The sequence below is a fragment of the Caretta caretta genome, chromosome 1 (assembly GCF_965140235.1).
Source record: "Caretta caretta isolate rCarCar2 chromosome 1, rCarCar1.hap1, whole genome shotgun sequence".
NCBI classification, from domain to species: Eukaryota; Metazoa; Chordata; order Testudines; family Cheloniidae; genus Caretta; species Caretta caretta.
This window is the reverse complement of record NC_134206.1, coordinates 248,795,832-248,813,486: the sequence shown is the minus strand read 5'-3', so window position 1 is coordinate 248,813,486 and position 17,655 is coordinate 248,795,832. Positions and strand designations below refer to the sequence as shown.

At 43.7% G+C, this 17,655-nt stretch overlaps 1 protein-coding gene across 8 annotated transcripts in view; it reads left to right on the top strand.

Annotated features, from left to right (window-relative positions):
* DGKI (diacylglycerol kinase iota) overlaps positions 1 to 17,655 on the top strand; it is a 294,215-nt gene that overhangs the window by 242,755 nt on the left and 33,805 nt on the right. For all 8 annotated transcript variants that reach the window (XM_075122845.1, XM_075122834.1, XM_048830323.2 and 5 more), the window contains one exon: positions 8,910 to 8,935. In XM_075122845.1, the coding sequence (XP_074978946.1) occupies positions 8,910 to 8,935 (26 nt within the window). The remainder of the gene's footprint in view (positions 1 to 8,909; positions 8,936 to 17,655) is intronic.

Here is a 17,655-nt window from a genome sequence, read left to right as displayed (position 1 = left end):
GGGTCAGTGACATTAAAGGACATTTAAGGAGCGTTCTTTGCCACGGCAGCGCTTTAACATTGTTGCCCCTTCCCTCCCTCGCCCGGTTGGCAGCCCTGCCATACTGGCAGGGCCACTGATGGGGGAGGCAAAAGGGGCCGTGACGTTAAAGTGCTGCTGTGGCAACGCTTTAACATGGGCTGTGTACAGGCTGGTACCGGCTTCTGATCAGTACGCAGTACTGGCCTGTACCGGCTCGTTTCACCCCTCTTCTAAGTGAATAATTTAGACAGAGTGGATCCCGCCAGAACAGATTTGGCATGGATTTTAGTTTCTTCTTCTCCCTCTTCCTGATTCTGGAAATGAAGGCTCTTAATGATTTTGTAAAATCTCAGCATATGATGAGCAGTTGAGGAAACTTGCCCTGCTAACAAATTGTTTTGGCAGATAGTGAAACGCAAAGCACACCCACACAACATGAGACTACAAATTGACTTCTTTAGGGAGATCTCATGGCTGATTGGCATCTCGCTCTCTGAAGGGAAATGCAAACAACCCAGCCTCCAACCTCTCCTTGGAGCTGATTTCCAAGGAACAGAACAAATGCATGATTGGCTAAGGACTCGACTGCCCTGGTGCAGAGACAGCCTGTTGCAATTTGGTTTTAAAATCCCCTCCAAATATTGTCAGCAGATAAGGGAGAGAAAATGAGTTTTCTGAGTAGAATGTAAGTTTTTGTTGGAATGAGTTTAAAAGATGAAATCTGTGTTGACAGATAAGAGATAGCAGGGTGCATCTGTTTTCTCCACATTGCTTGCCAGAGCAGCCACAAATCCTCCTCTCTATCTCTGGCTAATTGTCCTAATTGTAGAATAGATGACTTACCTTGCTCTCTCTCTCTCTCTCTCTCTCTCTCTCTCTCTCTCTCTCTCCCTCCCCCCCCCCTCATCCTTTTTTCCTTTCAAGCTCTTTCTGGTGGAATGAAGGAGATGTGTCTGTGACAGAGAATAATATAACTCTATAGCAGGGAAGGCAGAGGAACAAATGGGAATATCAGCTTTAGTGCAACATCTTTCTATTTGGTACCCTAAGAGAGAATGACGTTTGGGAATTTAACTTTATGGGATTACTGCTGCCTCCTTAACCCCAGCCTCCTGGACAGTGAATTCTGTGCTGTGCCCCTTAAAGGACTCACCCAAACCTCTAAGCATCACATAGTTCATTCTCCATTACTTAGTCCACAGCAGCATTGTGCAAAATTCAGCAGTTTTACTTTGCTCGGGGTTTAGATGATCCTTCATTTCTTTTTCAATGTGGATTTGACATGTGCCTTGGCCAACATTTATTAAAACGTGTGCCTACAGCTATTTGGCGGTGCTGGGGTCTAGCAACTTATTTAGTTACCAAAATGTGGATTTAAGAACCCAGTGTTAGGCACCTGTTTTTGAAAATCTTGTCCCCTCAGTTTCCCTTTGAGTTTCAAGTATTAACAATCCCCAAAACACTAAATGAAACTCCTATGTTTGTTTTGGGATAAAAAAAAAACATTTTAGTGTAGTTTGCAGGTTCTTTATAACCCCTAAACTGGCCTAGGTTCACTCAGAACTCAGCCTAGGTTCATCAAGAGGATTGTGAACATTAGCTGAATCTAGTCTGAGGGTCAGGTTTGTAATTAGGTGAATCCAGCTCTTGCCTCCTGCTGCTGTTGTGTGTGGAGTGGTGGGGGTAATTTGTTTTTATCTAAGTTTGCAGCACATTAAATCTGTTCCAAAGCAGCTTTCAGACCTTCTTGATGGCTTTGCAGTTACTAAACAATTCCTTTTTGGGCCAAATCAAAAGCGTATGGTGATGACAAAAGGTTATCTGGGCAGAGGTGGTGCTCGCCCATGGGGGGCCCTAAGCAGGAATATTCCTCCCCTGCCCCCAACACATACTAATAATTAATAGGAGGCCCCTTTTTGCTGCTCAGGGCCCTAAGCAATTGTTTAGTCTGCTTATGCCTAGCGCAGGCTCTGGAAAAGGTCATTCACACAACATCCTTAGTCATGCAAGGGAATCCAATGAATTTACCACCAGATTGATTGCTGCCTTTTCTCAGCTTCCCAGAGCAAGCTGAGTAACCTACATACCCTTCACCTCTTCATTGCCCCCCTTCTCATGGTTTTGAATGGGTAGCAGAACTCTTCGGCCTTATATTCCTGCTAGTATGTCATTCCGCCTGCATATAGGACTGAACCATATTCTCCGACTAGAGTTACCTCCCTATCAGCTGCCTTTTTTCTCCCTGCCCCTTGTCTCCCACCACTGTCCATGACTCATCGGTCAGATCAGTGAGAATTTTAACGCCCATTGAAGTCAATGGGTATCCTTCCACTGCTTTCAATGGGGCTTTGGATCAGGCCCAGACTGAACAGATGTTTCACCTTCCCTCTTTTAGAACACGTCTTGATTAGGACTTGAGCAGCAGGGTGAATAGGGTGAAGGGAAGAACCTCACATAGCTCTGTATTGATCCTGCTAGTCATTTGGGGAGATCCTTCCTTTCAAAAGGAGCGGCATCAGAGTCTTCCTCAGCCAACAGCATAAAACTGAAGGAAGTGTAGGTGTACAAGGTACTCAGAGGAATCTTCCCCTCCTGGTCTCAGGGGAAAATATCTGCTTTGGAGAGTATTCCCCTCTTTTTCAGAAGGTAGCTTATGGAGCTGTTTCAGCCTGTTTCTGTTAAAGCATTGTTAACTGTTGCTTTCTATCCTTGCATCTTTCTCCTGGCCTTTCCCTGTTTGATTACCATTGAATGGAAATGCCCCTACTCCCCTAGGTGGCAGTAAAACTTCAAGTATCGCCAGTTTGTTCCGCACCCTTCCCTCCATCCTGTTCAGCTTGCAAAATCATTATAGTGGGGAGAGAAATAAAACAAATTGCAAGAGTAAAAAAGTGAGATAGCAGTGGAAAAGAGACGAAACAATATGAAAGGCACAAATGCTCTGGAGAAACAGAGAGAAATACTTTGGAGCTGCACTTATTTTCATGAGACATTTCCACTAAGCAGCATTGGACTGGGCTTTTGAATGTTAGGTTGCCTGCAAACAGTTCAATTCAATGTCTGCATGTGTGGATGGAGACAGAAGTGAAAGGAGGGAAGGGAAATGCCCCCCAAAATTAGATCACTACATTTAATAAGAAGCACTGAGCTATCTGTATTGTTTGTCCAGATGATCTGGAAATCCCTGAATGAATGTCTGCAAATTGGCAAATAATTGTACAGTTCTTCATTTGAATGGGATTTTGTTTGATGCATGGAGCTTTGTTGATCAGGAGTTTTCTTTATTTACTGCTTTAAGCTGTGTTGCCATTATCTTAGAGAAATAGATTAAAGGAAGGAAGGAAAGACAGACAGACTGGTTGGCTTCTGAGAAAGTGCAGTGGAAGTGCTCCAGCAGATTCCTAGCTTCTCACAGCAGAAGGCACCGTAGAGAGTAGATGCAGGTCAAAAGTGCTGCATGTGGAGAAACTCACAATTATTTGGTTCCACTATTTCCCACCAGTTGCTATTGCAGGAATAATTTTGGTGACAGTCTGACCAATACGTCTAGTTCAGTTCCGCCTTTCCCAGTAGGAGGTGCTGCATGGAATGGAAGATTGAGCAGCTTCTCCAGCCTGACTGTCTCCCATCAGGAGGTGCGGTATAGCACACTGGTAAAATGCTAGCTATGGGAGCTCACAGCTACTCCAGTCCCCGACTGTATCAGTGACAGGTGCAGGTGCCAAGGTGTGGGGGAGCTCGCACATTGAATAACGTTTAATATGTTAAACCTTCTCTTTGATTAAAACTGAGGTCTGAGTGAATTAGTTTAAATCAGGAAGGAGATTTACAGTTCTGAAGATATATGCAAAAACATAAAATGAAAGGAAACAGCTTTAGTCTAAAGCATCCCTTCCCTCCCCTCCCCCCGCAGCCCACTACCTTTAGTTACTGGAAAAAATAGAGTGCGTTAGTAAGTTTACAGCATTACATCATTTAAGTAGAGAAAAGTGTGTGTGGGGGGGAGGTCATAGGAAAACAATGTAAGTGCTGCACACAGATTGCTATTTGGCCTTTAAATTGTGAGCAGTTTGTTTTAAGTAGCCCTGGTGCAAATGATTTCAGTTGCAGGTTTATTAATAAAAATAGCTGTTTTTCATCAGCTTGGTGTTTGTTTCTCTAGGGGCTTTAGTCTTCAAGAAAAAGGTACCTGTTTACTGAAATTTTGTTAGAATTTACCTGTCGGAGGCTGGCTGGGTTTCTCTAGGTTCTCAAGCCCCTGTAGACAGAGCTCTACATCACAACACTCCCCATTTTCCCTTCTTACAAATAAATGTTCCCTTTCCTACCCCTCCAATGCTGAGTAAACCTCACGACCGCAGACTGAAAAGAGCGTTTGGAAATAGCAGCTGTAAGTGCTTGGCTGATTGTGGAATGTTTACATGACTTGAAGGTGCCCTGGCCATACTGGAGATTAATCCTGTGAGAGGGCCTGATCCAAAGCCCAGTGGAGAGACTCCAATGAGCTTTGGATCATACCCTTAATCCCTGGGCCCTGATGCTATGTTGAGGGCAGGTGAACACCATGCTTCTCATGGCACAGGCTGTTTAATTTCCTGGAGGTGTCTATTATGATAACTAACTGTTTTTTTTTTAAATGATTATTATTCAGGTCTTTTTAATGCACTGCTAAATCTCTGTCTAGCTTGCTGTGATAGTGATTGTACGGGGTACATTTAAATATATATACATGCAAAGTGTGCGCTTGTGCTTACAAAAGGGATAATTGTGCAGTCAACTCACAGGTTCCCCTTGTATTGCAAGTGAAATTACCCATTTGGGGGCATGCTGTGCACCGTGCAGTACAGAGGGGAACTCAACTGTCAGAGATCCATTAAAAGGAGAATGCAATATGTGGAAAGAAAAGGAGGCTACATGATAGCACCACCTCTCTTCTTCCCACATCCCTAGCACAGCCATCTTTGTCCCCTCCATAACTAACACATCAGAGCATTGCTCTGCGCAAACACGGATGTGGCAAGCCAGGGAGTGGGAGAGGTGTTAGGGAAATAGACTCTCCAAGTGGCATCTCTCTCAAGGCGGTGGCACTTTACCTTACAGTTGGCATCACTAGTTATTGCTATCCTGGAAATAAGCATCTGTAGGCATTGTCTTCCTATTGTTTTTGGTATATGTATATTCCATTAAAATGGTGGTGTTACGACACGGTATCCCTCTGGGGCTGAACTTTGACATTTTATCCCGATCTGTATCCTTCAGAAAAGCTGCAGTTACATCCCTATCCAGCTGGAAATCAAGGGCCAAATTCTCTGTTGAATTTCCCAGAATTCACCAGCTTTTTCAGCTTTTGGGTAGCCAGGCAATGACAGAAATGTAAGACCAAGGCTCACTTTGTTGGTACTACAGAGGGGAAGTAGGGAGCAGTGGAAATATCAAGATCTGTGGGTCACGGTTCTGTTAGAGGAGGATGAAGCAAAGCCTGCTTTGCCTGTCGAGACACACACAATCTGGTCTTTGTTTTCCTAGGCATACCAGAAGAGATCTCTCCTCCTCACCAACAATTCTGTTACAGAGCAAATATTCACTAAATATTTTGCTGCTCTTCTGTTTTGCTGTCCTGGACAGCTGCCTTCTCTGCCCTGTATTGTAGAGCTATCCTTGCTCAGAAGAATGAATTCATGAAGATCTTGTTTCATGCAAGCTGTATACACCTAGGCTTTTGCTCAGCGTCACTGGCTGTAGGGCAACTAACTTCTTTGCCTCAGGGACATTCTTCTCTCTTCTCTCCTTTCCTTTTAATGCAACCAGGCTCTACGAGTTGCAGCTTGATTCTTTAGCTCTCCTTGTTTTGTTTATTTTAATAGACTCTGGCTCATGCTGCAGCTGCACTGCATCAGTCAGCTGGTGCTAAGCAGCTGAATAGCCAGTGGATCCAGCCAGCTGAGAATTCCTTCTACATGGAGGAATCCTTCGGTGGCAAAGTACCATCGCATTTTATATGTCACAACCCTACCCAGTCTGCAGCGCAGGGGGTGTGGCCAGAAAATGGCTGCATCCGTCTGATCCCCAGCCCCTCTTGGCTCTGGGGCAACTGGGCGTAACTTAAAGCAGCCATTAGGCTTAAGGCCACTTTTGTTTCCCACCTTTCTCCAGTCCTGTGATGAGCATAGTTTGGTTGGACCAGAAGATCTGGCAGAGAATGACTAAGTATTTAACAATTTAGGATGGATTTTCCAAAGTGATCGGTATTGAACTAACTCAGCTCCCAGTAAAGTCACTGGTAAAACACCATTGGTTTTAGTGGGACAAAGTTAGGCCAATGCTGAAAATCCCAGCCTTACACTATATAGACTGCAAGGAACGAAACAATGCTAAAAGAGACCAAACTCCTCACACTCGTTACAAAAAACAAACAACCTCACCTACAAAAAAACAACCCTTCTGCAGCCCATCAAGTGAAAACAATAATAATGTCTGTCATATATTGCTTTTCATCCATAGATCTCCAAGCACTTTTCAGAGCTGCACACACATCACCATTATTTTTAAAAATGATAAATACAAGTTTTGTGCTTGCTAAAGTGGTCTCCTGCTGTGTATGTGTGTATGTGAATTCTCTCTTGCTTTCTGTATTTTTTAACTTGTGGGTGCTTTAGAGAAAATAGCATATGTCTTCCCAGGTGTAATCTAACTGAATTATGGGATAGTATGTCCTGTTTTGTACTGTTGCTTTCCATAAGGAAAGTGATAAACTTGTGTGACTAAGAAACAAACAAAAAGAATAAATGGCTCAGTTTGGGTGAAACCACTTCGGCAGGTGAGGTGTCAAGATAAAACAGCTGAGAATTCTGGAGAGGGTCCTATCTGTAAATATTTGCTTGGTTGTATCTTTCTAAAAGGCGAGTGGAATCGCACCTGTTGGTATCTGCAATCCTACATCACTTAGCCTTCTATGTTTGCAGAATTTTATTCCTTACTGGGGACATGTGGGAAGAAGGGAATATACTGTGAAAGGGACAATTACTGCTTAATGCTGGGGGGGCCGTTCAAATGTTTAATATTTTGGATGCTATTCTCTGGGTTACCTACAGTCTTGCCATGTTGCATGGAAATTATTGGAATGGCAGGATATACCTGGCCTGTTTGGCTGCAGAGGACAGAGCTAGGATGTTTCAGTAGCAGTCAGAGAGTTTAACAGTCACAGCAGGTTGATTAATTCTGATCCATACAGATACACTGGATATTGGCATGGTCGTAATCTTCATTAGGTAATCTGATTTTTTCCTTTATTTTCTCTAATTGAGTGTAACTCTTTCCTCTCTTTCCCTGCAAAGCTCTTCTTTTTAAAAAGTAAAAAAAATACAAACCTCATTAGAGAAGTTTCCTCCTTTCCTCTCCATCTTTAATGTTTGCGCCTACATATATGCCAATCTGACTCTGATGCCCTATAGTCCTTCATCCTGAGACCCCTGTTATAGAAGGAGATCGTGACTCCTCCCTCGATTTCTTTATTCCTCTGAATTCAAAGCTTTTAACCCCTCTATCCTCACTTGTTACTCCCACACACATACTCCTTTTGCTCCTGTTATGTTTTCTGTTCCCCCACCCCATACCATGAGATGCTTTCTTGACTCTAGCTTTGATCACCTTGCCTGCAATGCTGACATTTGTTTAATCTTGCTAATCTGTAATGTTTGTGCATCAGTGTAAAATTAAACTATGTCAGAAAGAAAATAGAAGCCTTACCATGCTAGCAGTTAACTCCTGTGTTATCTTGGCAGCAATAATGTGCATTTACTTTAAAGTCACCTTGTGGGAATGGCTCAGGTGATGGTCTGACCCACAGTACGCTGCCAAACTGAGTTTAAATAGCCAAAGCATGTCCAAAATTTGTGCACATGGCTAACCCCAGCCCTGCTTCCCATGCTAATATGTTGGGGGAAAAATGAAGTACAGTACTTTACATTAATTTATGTGTGCTATTTTTTATTTTTGATCACAGGTGATGGAGGGTAAGATCTTCACCTGGTGTACACTGGGATAGTTCTGCTAATGTAAGGCAAGCTATCCTTATGTACACCAGCTGAGGACCTGACTAGCTGACCACACTTCATACTCATCACTCTTGGAAAGTTTTCAAACCTTTCAGTCAGTGGTTGTATATCCCCTCAATCCCCAGAACCCTGCTCTTGAGTTGTATTATACAATAGTTAACTGTATCCAAAGTTTCAGCAGATCTATTTCATGGGCTCTTTATTATCTAAACTTATATACATTGCTCCTGTTAAAATGCTCCCATCTTCTGTGACTTACTGCTAGTGCTTTTACACTATCCCCTGCTAGGAGAATCTGGGGCTGTACATTCTGTGAGTTCTTCTGCAGCCATTACTCTTCCATTAGTCCCTCTAGCAACCCAACCTGGGGAGCTCTCCAAACAGCCAGCACTCCTTCACAATTCCCTGCAGTGACTCCTGGTGGGATTGGAGAACTACTTTCTCACCATGACCATTATTCCTCAGATATTTCCAACCCTGACACCTGCTTGGAGATCCCGAGACTGCAGTAGGTGTGTGCTTCCAGCACCGTTAGACCCTACAGAAACTCTTGCTAAGCGCTGAAATAGCTATGAGCCGCCTCACAACCAGCCCAGCACTGTGGTACTATTCCATAAAACTGCTCTGGCTGGGAGGGCTTGCTCCTGAAATAGTTTGAGAGCTCCCTTCTTGTCACCCCTCTTACAGACATTCTTACTGAGAGAAGCTGGGATTGGAATATCTCAGCTCCCTCATATCCAACATGCCTGCACCATTTTCTAGGGTGACACCGAACCCTGTCTGCAGCCTTTTCATCACACAAAAGATTGACTGATCTTTGTTGTTTTCTTCCAGGCCACCCGTCTCTTCAGAAGATCAAGGTAAGATCCTGTTTTATTGATATTGATGAAGGATTAAAAAATGGAACAGAAGACCAGTTAGGAAGCTGTGTTTGATAATCCCTGTGATGGAGAAAAGCAACCTTGCAAAGATAGCACTTTGATGTTCATATTTAGTTCATCTGTAACTTCAAATTCATATCGGTTAAAGTTCAATTTAGTAAAAGCCAAGTCTGAGTTTAGGTCTTTACTCCAAATTCTGCAAAATGAATTTTGCTCAACTAAACTTGGGGCACTAAAAGCGTTTGCAGTGTGATTCGTGTATCTCAACACCACTGGGGCTCGGCCTAGGGGGGAAAATGTACATGCTCAAAAGAGTTTGCATGGGTTAGATGAGGATCAGCTAAACTATTATGACTGTTAGGGGAGAGGCAGCATACACTAGAAGGTGAAGAGAATGAGTACGTTTGGTTTTTGCTTTCAAGCTAGTTTGGACTACCACTAAAACCAGTTTGGTGGTCTTGTATGTTTGTTCTCTCAGAACACTTATGGATTTTAGCACAATTGATGGTTTCCACATGTAAGAATCCAAGGTTAGTTGCAGGTGAAGATGCATTCATTAATAAAGTTGCACGGGAACCCAGGACTGGAATAAAAGGGGATGTTGCAGATCAGAAATGAAGTGCATTGGCAGAGCTGCATGGGAGATCAGGAACAGAAGAGAAGGAAGGTCAGAACTGGGGTCTATCAAGAGTGAGAACTTAGGAATGGAAAACACAGGTGTGATGTTGGTCAGGTGTGAGGAGCATAAAGAAGTAGTCATATGGAGACTCAGGAATGGAACAGAAAGAGGTGTTACAGGCTAGGAATTAAGTTCATTGGTAACTTGTGGGGTTACAGGAATAATGTAAGTTAGCAGCAACTACTGGATTCTAGCCAGTGCTGCCTGAAAAAGAACTGTAATGTTTAATAGTTAAATTAGTTGTTGGGAGACTGAGTTTCAGAGACTGATTCTCAGATTCACAGTTCTGACAGTGTAAAGGGCCCTTGAAGTGGGAGTAAATTACCAGTGCCAGATTCATGAAAAGGGGCCTTAATATAAATAAGAATCAGGCTGTCTGTGTGTTTGTAGTTCTATTTTAAGCCAGTACTAAACAATATGGAGATGGAACTTCCGTATCCCTATTTATAAGTAAAAGAGCCACTGAATGTCAGTCTTTATACATATTTTTGACATTCTAACTGTTGGTTTATTCTGTCGCATTGCATTACATTATGATTTCAGATGCAAAATCATGCATGCTACTGCACCCGCAAAACCACTATGTAATTCTATTCATTTAGTGTCATGCTCAAACAGAACTTAATCTCTCCTGTCCTATCCTGAAATATTTTGCAGATAAAGTAGTTACCAGCTTGACATAATTTGCTGAATTACCTCTGAAGATTTGTACACAATCTTGGGGCACAAATGAAGTGAGTTTGGTAGTCTTCTCTGGCTGCCAGTGCGTATACTTCATAAGATAACCACACCATTTCCCACAGTGCAGGACAAGTGTTAATCATTGCTCAACAAAGGCCCAGGACTCGATTAGTAAGGAGTGTTGCAGGTCAAGGCTGAGTGCACTGAGAGCGTTGTAGGAAGGTTAGATTTGAGAGGCATTGACTAAGTGTTGTGGGGGCCCACAACTGTAATTAACAAGGAATTTTGCAGGGCACCATTGAAGTGCATTGGCAAAACAGTATGAAGAAACCTTGTATAGCGCCCAGCTGCACTGTACTTGGTTCTAGGCAGAACTCTTAAGTCCAGCAAATGCCAGTAAATTAACACACAGACACAAATAAGTGTTAAAAATCTCCTTCATCTTCTTGAAATGACATTTCCCGATAAAGAAAGTGCCCTCTCTTTCCTTCCCCACCACTCAAGCTGGGGGTATTGGAGCCTTGCAAAATTTGAACACCACCCCCCTACACTCCAATGCTCAGGAGAAACATTACATTTTAATATGGATTTCTGGGACCTGGTCTTGAACTACTTGTCAGTGGATAAGCTCATCAATGATTAATTGTACTTGCTTATAGGTTTTGCTTGCATTTATTCTATTAATGGAGCAACAGACATTGTATGGTCTATTTCTTTATGATCATCTAAACTTTAATCTGTAAATACTTTCCCCTTTCCTAACTCATTCCTTTCTCCTTTCACTGTTTTTATTGTTTCCTTCTTCCCACAAATACCTTTCACCTGTGCCTACGGTACAAGTCTTCATTTTGATCAGTATCCTTAAACACTCCAAAAATTAAAAAAGTCTGCTTTGAAATGGAGTATTAAAGCCACCCCACCCCCACTGCCTATCATACCATGGTCTTTACAAGGTTCTGTGTGGTGGAAGTGGAATATCTATTTGAATTTGTCAGCACGAAGCAATGGAGTAAGTTTATCTTATCAGCATCCTGCTTGAAGCACAACAGAATTTTTATGCTCTGTTGCCTCTTTGGAGGAGAGGCTTGATGCCCTGGACACACTCTTAACTCACTGTACAGTCCTAAATGTATCAAATATTGGAGGGCTCCCAAGTGGAATAACAGAGATGATGTAACTTCATGAAAGCCATAAATTTAGAGCCAAGCTTGCCATTCAATCCACTGTGACCGAGTATTGCAGCACCATGGTAGGTAAGATTACTCACTACTCTGAGAACCCTTTTCTAAACAGTGGCTGTGGGAGGGTCAAGGACAGAGTTTAATCCCTTCACTCTGTGTTCTCTGCCTTAATGATTTTATTTCAGACATCAAGAGGTATATTTTCACTAAAGTGGGATTCCAGGATTTAGCTGTGTGACTCTCTTTCTTAATAGTCAGCACTCAGCTGTATGCCCATTCACCATGTTGAAAATATACCTCTCAACAGTGCTTTAATGCTGTTTCTTTTAATAACCTGATAATGTTTTGAGTTACACAGTGGGGCTTGATCAATTTCAGAAATGTGTTAACTGGAATGGTGACATAAAGTAGGGGGCCATACTTCAATTTCTCCCCTTTGCATAATCCTGCCTCTCCCTAGCACCGTGGTCACTTTCTAGTAGTACCTCAGAACTGGCTTTCTGATGGCATTGCTTCTTGGCTGTTACTGAGATGAGGTGCTGTCTCTGGTGTGATCCATATCCTGTTTTTACTTTGCATTTTGCCTCTGATCTCTTTTTTCCCCCTTTAATTTCCATTCTTATTTTCTCTCCCACTATTTTCCTTTGTACCTCATGTCTTTGCCATCCTTCCACCTCCTCACTGCCATGTCTGTCCTTTTACTTGTCCTTTCCCTTGGTGATCTATTCCATTCTAGTCTGTATAGATTCTTGTACCACCCTGCTCACTTTGGTATCTGAGTGTCCTCTTCCTCTTCCATCCTCAATCTCCACATTAAATGATTCTAGCATGAATTGCAAGCAGAAGTTCTTGTGTCTGTACTATTACAGAAGTGCTACCAGTATCTAGTATTGAATGCAAGTAGCACTTCTCTTAATCCCTACTAGGACAATGCATCATGCTGTCTTCAAAGGGAGTGGGGATAAAGCACCATCAGTCTGGAACTGTGCATCCAATGAACACCCACAATGCTCCTTATTGTGGATGCATGTTAAAGGCACGTGTATCAGCTACAACACAAGGCCATTTAGTTCTTGACTCAGAAAGGGAAACAGTGGCTTGCAATAAAAGTGCCTCCTTAAGGTCTTGCAAGGGACTGCACAACCGCTGTAGGAGTCTGACATGCATATTTGAACCATAAACTTTGTTTTCCTATTTAAAAAAAAAACGAGATGACTGTTCTTACTCCCAGGCTATAGAGTCATTCTCACGTTTGTGCTCTCTCTTTGCCCCAAATGACTCTGACTCCGAGAGAGAGAGAGAGACTGACTCACTCTATAGTCTGGTGGTCACAGCGCTCACCTGGGAGGTGGGAGACCCAGGATCCATTCCCCCTGCTGTAGCGACTCTATCCAGAGTGCAATAGCTTCAACAGGTGAGACTGAGGGAGCCCCAGTCAGAATATCCCATAGCGTGCACCTGAGAGGTGACCAAATCTCTTCTCCCCCTTAGGTGAATGGGGGACTTACCAGGGTCTCCCACATCCCAGGTGAGTTCTCTAGCCACCGGGCTAAAAGTGATAAGGGAGTTCCTGTTTCTGCTGCTTTGTGTGAACTCACCTGAGGGGCCCAATCTGGGTAGGCAGTCGCTGAGCACGTTTATTGTATTGGGCCCATCCCACAATGTAGGTGTCTGAACACCTGTCTTCCCCTGGTTTGTGAATCGCTCTGGGGCTTTGGTGGGAGATGCCTAGAGTGAGGTGTTGTGCACATGCCCAGAGCCAGAAACATAGGCACCTAGGGAACTTCTACTGCAAAAATGTAGGCATCGAGTGAGTTTAGGTGCCTACAGGGTTCTGCAGGAGTTTTGTATATCACAGTCGTCCCAAAACTGGGACTTAGGCACCTAAAACAGGGACGTAGGCGCCTATCTCCTTTGGTGCACATGGGCCCAACATTGTTTACTCACTATCCACCTGAGTCAAATTTTGACATGGAGATGACAAGTTTTGTATCCCAGTAATTGTCCCTTCATTTAGTTACCCCTATTGTTGCTCAATCCTTGAAAATTGTGCTTTGCCTTTTTTTTCTTTTAGCAGGCATGACAACACATTCTTTGCTGCACCAGCAGCATTTCCAGTGAGCTGTTATTTTGAAGTTCACCCTCTTTTCTTGGGAGTAGGTTCTGAGTCCACAAGGGAATAGGACATAAATGGGAAATGAATTAAGATGAGAACAATAGATTGAAAGGAGTTTGGAGCCAGTTTTCTTAATGCACTCTAATAATTATTTGTGAAGGGAGAAGATAGAGGATGATTTTCTGTTTAGAAAGGTGTATGGAGACACTAAAAAATGTTTAATACCCTGGCAGGAGTTAGTTTTTAGTCTCTCTGAATCTGGACATGCTCTCTGCAGTATTTTCAGGCTGGCTGATGCAGAGTCATTTAATGCTGTTTGTAACAGGGTAGCATCCCCCTTAAGGGCTGGTGCTAGTCAACCCTGATTACAGAATGAGGCATACCTGGAAGAGATCATTGTGCTCGCCCTATGAAGCAGGAGGCTTCAATGAAGGGGAAAGGAGGAATAATAATCATTAATAAAAAATAATAATGATGCTCAAGGATTAGAGATGTCTAAGAGTGAGAAGGCTCTAGAAGAGAGTCAGGACTGAGACTGCAGCCAGACAGGGCCTAGGAAGGGCCTGCCAAAGCAGGAAAGGCCCTAGGCAGAAATGCCTAGGTGGAGGAAGAGAAACCTTTGGTTTTTTTGGACTTTTGGATGGACTTGAAAACTTTATTTTGAATGTTTGTTAATTTAATAAAGCAGAACATAAGAAGGGATGGGAGTGAACAAAAGTGTTTTTTGAGTTTGCTGAACAGTCCAAGTGGGGAAACTGAGGCAGACTACCTGTAGTGAGACCGTAGGCCATTAGGGGGCGCATGGGAGGCGGCTGGTCCTTCTACATGTTAGGAGTATAGTGGAGTTTTAACAATGGGTCTTTGAATTAGTGTCTGGTTGAATAACCTGGATACTTTTAGAAAGAGGTGCAAGATATACCTATTTCCCCAGGCCTTCCCAACTGCTCCTATGCCTGTAAGACAGCAGGTGCTGCCTCCCAGGGATGGTGTGAGTACTGTTGAGAAGCGATGCAGAATGCAGTGTGGGCACCAGCACTGTCAAATGAAAGAAGCTTCCCGAACTATAGAGAAAGTAAATCCTCTCAGTGGCATCCCACTGAGGCTTTGGGAGATAATGAAAAACCTCCTGGCAAAGCAGGGTTTATTGGGGGGGGGCGGGGGGAGGGAAAGGTATTGAAGAACACCCCAGCACTCCCCACCCTCATCCTAGACATGTCTACATTGCATCTGGGAGCGAGCCTCCAGGCCCAGATCTACAGACTTGCTTCCTGGGTCTGTGCTAGCATGCTAAAAATAGCTGCACTCCAGCTCAAGGCAAAACATCAAAGCAATGTCTGCACAGCTATTTTTATCAGGCTAGAGTGAGCCCCACAAGCCCCACTGTGGGCCGAGGCTGGGAGGCTCCCAGATGCAATGTAGACCTATCCGCTGAGGCCTGGGTGGGGGCTGGGCTGAAGAGGTTCCCAATAGTGCTTGCACTGTGGGAAGGGGGTGAAAAGCTCATGGCTGACTTGTATCCAGAAAAAGCAGGTAGTTATGCAGAAGATTCTGCATATAGCTCCTGGGGGAGGCGGGGAGAGAAGATGTGATTGATTTTTCTCTTGAGGGTTAATAGGTTGAATTGATTTCTGCAGGAGCAGGAATGGGGATGGGGCATCATTAGGTTGATTTACTGATTTAGTCTGTTTGAGTTGATATGTTGTTTGGCTGGGGTATTTTTTGCTTTTGGGGGTTGAGTCTGTGACTTTGAATTGACATATCAAAACAATCCCTCTTCAGAGCAACAAATCAGTTCTGGCTAGGGCTCCATTCAGGCAAATCTTTACCCCTTTCCTCAGGCCTTGGGAAAGAGACTCCTGACACCTGGTTCTTCACCCACCTCACCATATCTCAGGAGGACCTGCAAGGAGATTCTTCACCTTCCCGCCCGCATAGGCCTCCAGGGAAGAGGGTCCATTGCCAACATGTTTTTCAGTGCCGTCCTCAGGCCTTGGTCAGGGTGGAGGGGGTCTGATGGGACATTCTCCAACAGCTTCTGCAGGCTGCTGTGTGGTGATGGATTTCTGGGAGAATCTTCTTGCTTCAAGCAGGGGTAGCTTCTTACTTTCCCTGGGGTCAGCACCCACAGACTGTTCTTGGCTATTCTTCAATGCTACCTGCATCCCAGAACATAAAGCAAGTAGTGAGAAGCCTGTCTCTGTTCCTGATATCTTCGTAACCTTGTGGGCCAGTCCAAACCTGAGCCTCACTCCCTTGGGCCATAGTCTGTCAGAGGTCCCCTCATTTCTCTCTTCCATTAAATCATTGGGCATCCAAAGTTTGGTGTTAGTGTGCAAAGGGATGTTCTTCTCAGGAATTCTGCTCCACTTTTAACTCTCCTGTTCACACTGAATGGAGGGTTGTGTAAAGAAATAAAATCAAACCCCAAACCTCTTAGTGTTAGTAAAACTGGGCTGGGGGCAGGGAGGGAAGAGAGAGGAAAAGCTGTGCTCTAAATGCCAAATACCCTCAAAAGAGCGATGGATGGTTTCACACAGCTCCTACTGAGAGGCTGTAGACTTCAGGGTGAAGTCGCAGCCATTCACACAGCAACAAATTAAGATGTCTTGGAATGCTTTCTCTGAACAAATCAAAGAGAGCACAGCAGGGGAGGCTCCTGACTGCAGGTATTTGATTAATTAACCACTTAGGGAAGAAGGCACTCTGAAAGTGTGTCCCTGGCCAGCCCCAATCGTCTGTTGCTTGGGGAATCAGAGTTCTGAAGTTGAGCTTATTCCTTAATTCTCCAGGTCAACAGAAGCTGGGATTGTACATGTAGTAGGAGGAAGGGCCTCACATCGCTCTGTCGGGACCCTTTGCAGCTGGCTCGCGAGTACTATTGATCTTTCTTAAGTATTTCCAAGGTGCCTCTCATCATGGAATCCTATATAGATTCCTATAGAGGGATGGAGGGCCAAGAGGGAGACATGGGTAGCCTTTGTGAGAAGGCAGGACAGGCCTGGTGAGTATAAGGGCTCAGAATGGGGAGTAAAAGAGAAAAATGGGGGTAATTTCCCAAATATGGCTTATTTCTTCATCCCAGAAGTAAGTATATGAACAAGGCATACATTGTCAGAGTGAGAGAATATCCAGATCTAAGCAGAACTCAGTGATGGAAAGTCCTTAACACATGGATTTTTCTTTTCATCGCTCTTTCTGACAGTGAGCAGTGCCTCTGCTTAGGATCCTATCACAGTGCCAATGTTAATTTAAAAAAAAAAAATCAACAGGCCTGCAAAAAATTAAATGCTTGAACTGGTTTGCAAATTGTTTAGGGTCATATTGTGAAACACTTCTCTATTGATGAACAGTTACTCACTGAGTATGGACAGGCAGACACAATGCACATCAGGGCCAGACGTCGGGTTGCAAAGGCCTCTGGGGAGAAGAGAGGCCTCTAATTTCAGTAGGACTGCTTGTGTATGCAGTTGTCCACTGATGTGCGTAAGGGGGGAAATGGTCTGGCCCTTAACTTTCTTTGCTTTCTGTCTTTTTTCTTAAATAAAAAATGTCATTGTTTAATTATTCTGCTTAAAGTTCTCCCCTTGCCAAAGTAATGCCACTCTGATAAAGTGCCTGGATTTAGCCAGCTAAAATCCTCCTGGTCTGCATTCTTGCTTGGTCAGGAACATTTTCCTCCATTTCATCACTCCTGAAAGTGACATTAATTGTTCCTGTCTTGGTTTAAAAAACAAATAGCTTTCTAGGATACAGTGAAGATGCCAGCCAGATGTAGAGTGACTATTTCCTATGCTGAATACGGGACACCTGATAAAAATACTCGTATTCAAGCGAGTTCAATGGCAATCAATCAGAACTATGCAGTACAAACATTCAAATTAACATCAAGTCGACTGAGCCCCTGTTAAAAAGAAATAAAAATAATCCAACTATGCAGTATTTACCTTCTTACCTTTAAGGCTTTTGGGTTCACACACACAAAGTGGGGGGTGACTACCTACCTGGCGCTGTCTGCCCTCCATGCCTGGCTGGGCCCCCGGGA